The following is a 9,199-nucleotide window of genomic DNA, read 5'->3' on the forward strand; positions in this document are numbered from 1 at the left end:
AACTGCAGGAGATTGTCTTGACCATGTCTACATGCCTAAATGCACTGAGTTGCCGCCATATGATTGGCTGATTAGAAATTAAGTGTTAACGAGCAGTTGGACAGGTGTACCTAATAAAGTGGCCGGTGAGTGTATATTGCAATGATACGACCTGTGATAAATGAACAAATATTTAAGTATGCAGAGTTGATGTCTTTCTGCTCAAAATTCAAAGCAAAAAACAAACAAACAAAAAAACTATTTCTTAATGAATAAAACATCACCTCCACTAAACATTTTCTGATCCTCTAAATACTGAAAATGCCCCTTACTATCAGTTTTTTTAATAAAGAGTAAAAACATCTGAAAATAAGTAAAAAAAAAAAAAAAAGTTAAACTGTAAATTATCTCATTGCAACATTTTCTCCTCTGGTCATGATTTGATGTGGGATCTTGGGTCCATTTTGTTCATCAGACAGATGCTGACAAAACGCATAAATACAAACATTTGAGTAATTTATTGCAGTTTACACAGATTTTTCTGCAGTAGGCCATGATGATAAATTGACGATATATTGTCAATTGACAGCCCTAATTTTAGCCTTATGTTGCTCCTGTCCAAGCACTGTGGAGAGCTGTTGCTGCCATTAAATGTTTTAACTCCAAAATTGTACCATTTTTTTAGTCTCTATATATTTTTTTATGTGCCATTGTGAATAAAAATGGGTTTACAAGGTTTGCCGACCATTTTGCACAACGTCCCAACCTTTTCAGATTTGGGGTTGTATAAGTAGAGGGGCTATTTCTGATAAAGATTTTCATAAATAATGGGGAGTGAAGGTACACTTTGTCCTTAAAGTTCTTCATTGTGTTTAGACTTGACCCTTTTTTTGTTTACCACTGCTGCTTCTCTACACATTAGTTTTTATATTTTGATTTAAAAACATTTAAAGTCGCATTGAAATATAAAACTGTAAAGTGATGGAAGAAAATCAGGCTGTTGTACACGAATTGGACAGTGAGGTACTTTCAGATTTTCTGGTCTTCGTAGTTGGAAATGTCAAAGTTCAAATCTAGAAGCAAATGTTTGCGAGGACGCTGTAGTGACTCTGCTGACGGCCTCCCTGTTTGTGCTTTAGAAGGAGGAGGTGAAGCCAGTGGAGAAGGAGGTAAGACCCAGGACCAGTGGTTCTGCCTTCACTGTAGACCTGCCCCATGAAGACTACTACTTTCCGTCAGTCGACCTGCTGACTGCACAGGTGCACACTCAAAAAGCCCCCCAACATCCAACGACACATTGTAAAGTAGCGTTCAGTCCAGACTACTAATGAGGAACTGCTCCTTAGCTCCTGACTGTGGCACCTTCTCACAAACATTTATTWGATTCTCTGCTTTGTTCTGATTGTTGTTCTCCATTCCTTCATGGGAACCATGGAGGCATGAAATCCAGAAGATCCAAATTACTATTGTACCCAATCTTTTTGTAATGATTTGTTTCACTCAGTTGTAGAGTGCTATAAATCAGAAGGTCTGAGTTCAAGTTCTGTCTCAGTATCTTCTTCTTTCCCTGATTTCCTTCGTTCCCTCTTCAGAGGTTGATATCTCACTCTCACTAATCCATCCATAGCAGCTGCATCTCCAACATCCTTCTACCAATCTRCCCACTGTCCTTCCTCTGGACATGTCCAGACCGTCTCAGTCTGACCTCTCTAACTTTATCTCCCAGTCCTTCAACCCGTGCTGTACCTCTGATAATCTGGTMCTTAATCTTGTCCAAACTTGTCACTCCTGAGAAGAACCTCCACATCTTCAGCTCTGCCACTTCCACTTCTGTCTTTCTGTCAACGCTGATGTCTTCTTCACMTMTTTACAACCCTTCYCCTCCTTAGTTTTGCATTTGGCCCAGTCTATAGAACTGCAGCTGGATCACAGAACTCCTCTGGGTTCTGCTGCACAGCAATCAGAACCAGTCCTCACCATCTGGACCAAACCACAGTCCTCTCTGCCAAATGATGGTTAAAATACTGGGTTTCACCTTGTAGTTTTTACCTTCACTCAGTAAAAGCACATAAATTGATTTTAATGTAATATTTAACAATTAATTGTGCAGAAAATCTGAAAAATAACACTTTTTTAAATCTTGCACCATTAATCTAAACAGTAATGTTGAAATGGAACACAGTCCTGGAGCTTTWGGAGCAGTAAAATATCTGCCCAGCTCAGTTCTTCTTCCTTGTAATAAAAACACATCTTAATATAAGTTGAGACAAGCTAAAAGCAAATTCATCTGTTAAATAGTTGAAATATAACTATAGATCAGATGCTAACACTAGTTGGATTATCAGTTTATGGTTAATAATCCCTTTTTATCTGTTTTTTTTTTAGGATCTGCTGTCATTTGAGTTACTGGACATAAACATTGTGCAAGAGTTGGAAAAGGTTCCCAACAACACTCCTGTTGGTGAGTCATGAATGACTTGGAGAAATTAGATTTTTATCTCAGCTGATATTTATTATCGTTTTCTTTGCTGATTCTTCAACACTCCAACCCTCACTGAACTGAAGAACTGTGGCTGACCTTCATAGTTTTGACCTTTTTATTTTGGCTGCATAAAGTAGAGAATGTATTTACTTGTGAGTACGTGGAAGTACTGAGTTTGTACTTTGCTGTTTCCAGATTTGACTCCCTGCATWTCGCCTCTCCCCCATGATGCACCTGGGTTGGATAAGTCCGTTACTTCAACGATGAAAGAGGACGCCGAGGCTCCCGGAGTCAGAAAACCTTTTGGTGAGAAATGTAGGAGTGTTTATCACTTGCTGCCRAAGGCAAGAGGGCATTTCTTTGCAGTGTTAGCAAAATATCTCATCAACCATTGGACAGCTTTTAGATAGACTGACGTCCAAAAGTGATGATTTTTTAAATTATTTAGTCCAATATGAGCAGGTAAACCTTCTGGTTTCTATTCTGCCTTTTAACACTTGTGTTTCACCAAAGGAGTGAAAGCGAGGCAGCAGGAGGTGTTGGAGTCTGTAGCCCAGGAGGAGGAGAAGGAGGAGGAGATCAGTGGGGCTCAGTTCCTCTGTGAGACGGTGATCCGCTCCCTCACGCTGGAGGAAGCCCCCGACCACAGACCCCTGCGCAGAGGCAGCCACAAGCCGCGGGGTGAGGCGCCGCAGAAGCTACTGGAGCCGCCTGTTTCTGCTGCTGAAATACTCAACATTGTTCATTTTCTCCTCGCTCGCWGTTGTTTCTCAAGGGCCGAGCTTTTGTTTCCAGAAGACGGAGGCTGAGAAGAAAAAAGTAAAAAATGAGGAGATTATTGCTGATGGAGCTGAGAGGTTAGCCCCACCCGTCGACACAAGCCTCCACCAGCTCACCCAGACAGAGGAGGAGAACAGGCCAGGTCAGTGACAGACTTACATACTTTACTCCTGCCTAAAGTCACATTTCAGTTGTGGTTGTCTTTCTGGAAGTTTCTTTTTACCTCGCTTTACTGGGAATCTTTGTTGCTGTTCTGCTGGAAGCAGAGAAAGAAAACCTTCACATCGCTTTGCAACACGAGAGCGAGGACAAAGAAGTTTTGCATAACATGACAAACAAGGAGCAGAAGGAGGAGGGAGAAACAAGAGGAGAAGACTGGGATGAGGTGAGCGATTTAATTATATACTGTWTTAGGATTTAATTTGATAAATCAGGGTGTCCGCTGGTCCTTTAAAAAGTCTTRAATTCRCATATCTAACATTAAGGCCTTATTAAATTAAATCTTAAATTTGTTAGTGATTAAGTTGGTCTTAAATTTGTTACTCAAAGATCTCAAATTTTGTCAGGCAGAAGCGATTAAAGGTGCCTTCTAGAAGGATCTCAAATCATCAATCAGTATGACTGCATGAGCTATAATCCTGTCAATATTCCCTTTGAATGAAATGTTGATTTTTAGGGGAGAAATGTGTCAAACACAAAAAATAAATAAATTAATTTAACAATAAAAAAGAACTTACCGGTTTATAACCGTAATTTATTATTTGTAAAGGAACTTTATGTGCTGTAATTTTTCAAATACATCAGAGTACCTCAATTCAAAACACTGATATTACATAAAAATAAACTACAGAAAAGTTGTAAAAAAAAAAAACCTCTCTTCCTTCAAACATTTGTTGGATTACGAAGCTGCAGGTTAAAGTACATGTTTATTGTCAGTTGGCTGGATGATTTATTTTTGTATAAAAGCAAAACTGGAGGTTAAAACACAAAGTTTCATGSCATGAATTTATTTAGTAGATGTATTTTATGTTGGTTGTTTCCAACCAAATTCTGCACTTGTAAAATACAGCTAATTTAACCAGTGAGCTGAATATCTTTAAATYCAACGTGTTTTATTGAGCGACACATCGCTTAAATTTTTGGTCTTRAATTTCRTTCAAGTGGTATTAAAAAGGTCTTAAAAAGTCTTAAATTTGACTTGCTAAAACCTGCAGATACCCTGTTAAATGCATACAGGTAGGCCTGTCGCTATAATCAATAAATCAGTTAATGGCACAATAAATAAAAATGAGGTCAGTAATTTTCATTTGCCTGCAGGCATTTAGCTAATTTAGTTTAAAATGGTTTCTGAACAGTGTTATSGTTTATCGCGATAATTTCTGAGAYGATATATCGTCCAGTAAAGATTGTTATCATAACAGGCCTGCATACAGAACAGACACATTTCAGCACTGAAATGACTCAGCTTTCTCCCAGCAGCAGCTGACAGCACRGTCCTCCAAATAAAGTCCAAATATTTGTGTCTTTCTGTTCTGTCTCAGGTCAGCAGCCAGACGTCCTCCGTCTCCTCCAGCGATGAATACATCATCGTCCTCCCGGACTGCTTCGACACSAGCCGACCTCTGGGGGAGTCCATGTACAGCTCGGCCATGTCGCAGCCCGACACCGTCGCTGCCGGCACCTCCACCGATCCAGATCCGGAGGAGGAGGAGGGGAAAGAGGAAGCCTGCGACTTTGAGCCGTGCAGGGAGGCGCCGCTGACCGACAGGAAGGAGGAGACCATCGCCATGGAGGAGTCGTCGGCCGACACCTGGCCTCCGCACGTCCCTGCCGTCCACAGCAGCGTCAACCAGATGCTGTGTGCRTCCCAAACGCTCGACGCCGTCACCCTCACCCCCGAGGTGGTGTCCCTGCCCGTCGCGCCKCAGCCCCTGCACCCTCCACCGACCCTCTACTCACCCCGGTGAGACGCAGACAAACCACAGAGTTTGCTCTCATTAAGCGCTGACGCAGCCTTTTAATGATTTAACTCTGTGTTTCAGATCTGAGGCGCTGTATCTGGCCGAGGATCCAAGTCCTCCTGCCTGCGACCCGGATGAGCCACACCAACCGCGGGTTCACCTAAATGGTGCGTTTAAACACATCTGCTGCCACGTTCCTGCGTGTAAAACTCAGCCTGGCGTCAGCGTTTAGACCGTTGGTGTTGACGTGACCCGGCGGTTTCAGATATTTTAGGCCAGTCGGCTCCGTCACTAAAACACGCTGCCCGTTCCAGTAAGAGAGGAACTGAGACGCCACGCGAGCTTTGCAGGGTTTGCTGCTTCAGCAAAAAGCCTTCTTCCTCATCTAATCTGAATCTGTTTGTGCTGTTTCCTTTCTCTCTGCAGTATCATATGGTTTGTCGAGATCAGCAGGCTCAGCATCCAGTGCCTTTGAGACCTACAACCCTAGACCGAGCAAAGCGCTGCAGCCAAGGTTTATCTTTTTAATGTGGTGTAATCTGATAACTGTAGAGCTGACAGCTATAATCAGGGAGTGTGTGTGTTTGCAACAGGGGCCAGGGAGGCATCACAGAGGGATTAGTCAAAGGGGCCCTTTCAGTGGCCGCATCTGCTTATAAGGCCCTCTTCACTGGACCGAACTGTTCCATACAGGTAAAAYAGGTTTAAACACAACCGCTGACACAAGTTCAATCAGCCCTCCTGGAGGATGTTGGTTTCTTCTCAGCCACTCTTCATGCTTTTAGCTGTACGTTTTGGGTCGTTGAATGTTTCATGATCTGCAGCTGGAGCTGAGCTTCAGAGCAGGAAGTTTCACTCCAGGATGCCTTGATAGTCTTGAGACTTCAGGATTCATTTATTGCCACATGTAGGTTTACAAAAGTCAACAATGCAATGAAATTCTTAAGATGAGAAGAAACCGTTCAACTCGCTGAATAGAATAGAATAGAATAGAATAGAATAGAATAGAATAGAATAGAATAGAATAGAAACAGCCTTTAATGTCCCACATGGGGAAATTCCAGGTGTAAYAGCAGCAGCAGATACATRCATCAATCCAGAGAAACAATATATTGCTGTGTGACATTATCACATTATTACATTATATGTGTGTATATATAAAGAAGAAGTAAAAAAAGAAAAAAGTATAAAAAAAATACGAAATATACATAGTTTGCAGTTGAAGCACAGAAAGTAAAACAAAAAAAATTAAGGGTAATATGTACATGTGTATGACTTCATTGTGTCCTGCACATATTCACGTTTCYTCATGTCAAATGCAGCAAAACGGCTCCAAATACAAAAATGTCCAGTCGACTTAGTGAAAAYACCTTTTTTCTGTACATTTTTCAACATGTATCTTGTTCCTCAATTTTTGTGTTATTTCAACAGTTTATACATAAACACGTTCAGCTCCTTCAGGACATTCTGRCTGAYTTYTGCTATTTCAACASTTTATACATTTTGGAGATATTTAGCTTTTTCTGGCACGTTTTTCTCATTGAAAATGAACAGAGCTGTCATAATCCATTAACACCCAGTAACACCCAGTAACACCCATCAAACTGTTTATTAATCTGTACTCATTTTTGTTCTGGTTCTGCTTTTTTCAGTTTGGCTTCTATTTTGCTGATTTTAGCTTTTTTTTTCTTCTGTTTTTTTAGCTGTCATTCTGACCTGCTATTCTTCAACTTCTTCTGTAACTTTAAACTTTCCTTTTGTTCCTTTCACTTTCTTTCTGCCCTTTTTTTCAGTTTTTTTTTCTGCCCTTTCAGCTACATTTCTACTCCTTTCACATTTTAGCTGCATATTTCTGTATTTTCCAGCTGTTCTCTGCCCGTCAAAGCTTTTGTTTTCACAGTCTTTTCAGCACCTTTTGAGCTAATTTTAGGTTCCACCTCAACTCTTGATTTTTTTTTTTTTTTCAAAATTTAGCAACTTTTAATAGCACAGTGTTTAAAAATATTTCAGCTAAATTATTCGACAATAAGCATTCACAGTGAATTTTTGCGGGAAACAATTTCTCTTGTTAAAACAGCTTAAAGCTTTTGATTCTAATCTTCTTCCAGCTTTGTTTTGATGAACATTTGTTGACATGACTGTCAGTAGTTTCACAGCAAAGCCAATCATGTTGTTTCTTTTTGTCACATAAAAAAATGATTTCTAACAATTCAYTTAGCGTCCAAACAGCTGAAGCCCTGCTCATGTTCCACTCTCGTGTTTTATACTTGTCTTCCAGCGAGGCATCGACCCAGCCACCAGACAGGACCCGTCCATGATGGCCATGCTGCTGGAGATGGGCTTCCAGGACCAGCGGCTCAACCAGCAGCTGCTGAGGAAGCACAACTACAGCCTGCTGCACACGGTGAACGAGCTGGTGCAGATGGCCGAGGAGAGCCAGAACGAGGCGGCCGACACTCTGCACTGAAGAGGAAGGAGAGGATTTAACTAAACGTTATAAGAACCGTAGAGTTTGACCTCTTTAAGTTTGGGTTTTCTCAAAGGGTAGATGGTTAATTAGGACCAACTCTACGACTTGAACAAAATTAGAGAAACAAAGCGTTAATTCCTTGAAATATTACTATAAAAATGGCTTTTCTTGCCTTTAATTTAGCTTTACCGCATTGGTTAAATTAACCATTCCTTAACACATCCTTGTAGATTTTCCTGGTTGGCGATTAGGCTCCGCCTTGCTTTGTTTACATCGGCCGTGGAGCTTTGTGTTTCGGTTTAAGGATTAGGACAAAAAAGTGCATCGCAGCTCCTCATCCCTGTGTTTGTGTGGCTGTTTCTGCTGYTTCCTCAGCTCTGTGAAGTAACTCTCCTCCCGACACGTTTTACTAAATTATACAGCGATRGAAATGAAAGCTGTCGAACGTCTCGAGGAGTAAAACGCGTTCTGAGGAGCCAGCTCTCGTCGTGTACAGTGACCATATTGAAGTTGCATGGATCTTCTGGGTGTGAAGGGTCGAAGAGCGGATATTTAAGACTTTTTTCTTAATTATTGTAGTGAAATTTGCCTAACAATGCAATCTATTTCTGTATCAGAGTACTGTTATTTTAGACGTTGACATGTGGAATGTAAACCAAACTGAACGSATCACTGCTCGGACTTGGATGAGCCTTTTTTCTTTCTTTTTTCTTTTTTTGAAGATAAACCTGCATGACAGGTAGAGGCCGTAGAAATGAGTCTTAGAGTCCCAGTGGAGAAACATCATTGCATCTTTTTTATTTTTATCATCCTGCTTGGCTGCATTTTCACCTTCTCATTAAAGCACCAAGGGAAAGCCTGTCGTTTAGCACCGATTACAGTTCAGACGTCTCCAAACACATTCCTGCATCCCACTGTGGAACCAAGTAATTTTATTTTATCRCTTCTGTGAGAGATGATTATTAGTTTACTGAAACATTGAAATTATTCATTTGTGTTGTGAGATCGGGTGTATGTTTGTGTGTGGTTGAGGTTTTTAGAACCATTGTTTCTCATGTTTATGATCGTTCATGTTTTAAAAAATAAAAGAACGTGCTCTTAACAATAATTCTGAATATACTGTATCTACACGGCTTATCACATTATTCTTCAGCTAAAGAGTGTACAYTTTAAATTCATTTCTCCCAATCTGACAATAAACGGTTTGCACATGTATTTCTTGCCTGTTCATCCTTTTGTTTAAGAGTAATAATAAGTCAGGGTCGTACTGTAAGGTTTTAAAGTTAACCACGTTATTGTAAAAATGATGTCTTCTGGTCACAGTCGCAGAAAACTAACGTCTCGACTCAAAGGTTGGAGGGAAGGAGACTATGATTGGGTACATTTTGTACACCAGTTCTAAATTTTGAATTGGACATATTTAATTTTTGAGTAATGTAAAAAATATAAGGAATAGAAGTAAAAAGTAGGCTAAAAATAATTACTCCACTAAAGCATAAATAACCAAAATTTCTACTTAAGTAAAGT

The 9,199-nt window shown here is 40.4% G+C and overlaps 1 protein-coding gene across 2 annotated transcripts in view; it reads left to right on the plus strand.

Annotated features, from left to right (window-relative positions):
- Nucleotides 1–8,887, plus strand: part of LOC106534857 (next to BRCA1 gene 1 protein) — a gene marked incomplete at its 5' end in the record, with an annotated part of 10,357 nt that extends 1,470 nt beyond the window's left edge. Inside the window, 11 exon segments of one of the 2 annotated variants that reach the window (XM_014031624.1) lie at nucleotides 1,119–1,238; nucleotides 2,365–2,440; nucleotides 2,657–2,767; nucleotides 2,975–3,142; nucleotides 3,225–3,383; nucleotides 3,508–3,626; nucleotides 4,783–5,204; nucleotides 5,284–5,369; nucleotides 5,629–5,716; nucleotides 5,796–5,895; nucleotides 7,481–8,887. In XM_014031624.1, the coding sequence (XP_013887078.1) occupies nucleotides 1,119–1,238; nucleotides 2,365–2,440; nucleotides 2,657–2,767; nucleotides 2,975–3,142; nucleotides 3,225–3,383; nucleotides 3,508–3,626; nucleotides 4,783–5,204; nucleotides 5,284–5,369; nucleotides 5,629–5,716; nucleotides 5,796–5,895; nucleotides 7,481–7,669 (1,638 nt within the window). 2 annotated transcript variants of the gene reach the window in all.
- Between the last annotated feature and the right edge of the window lie 312 nt (nucleotides 8,888–9,199).

The sequence above is a fragment of the Austrofundulus limnaeus genome, unplaced genomic scaffold (genome assembly GCF_001266775.1).
Source record: "Austrofundulus limnaeus strain Quisiro unplaced genomic scaffold, Austrofundulus_limnaeus-1.0 Scaffold1287, whole genome shotgun sequence".
Lineage (NCBI taxonomy): Eukaryota > Metazoa > Chordata > Actinopteri > Cyprinodontiformes > Rivulidae > Austrofundulus > Austrofundulus limnaeus.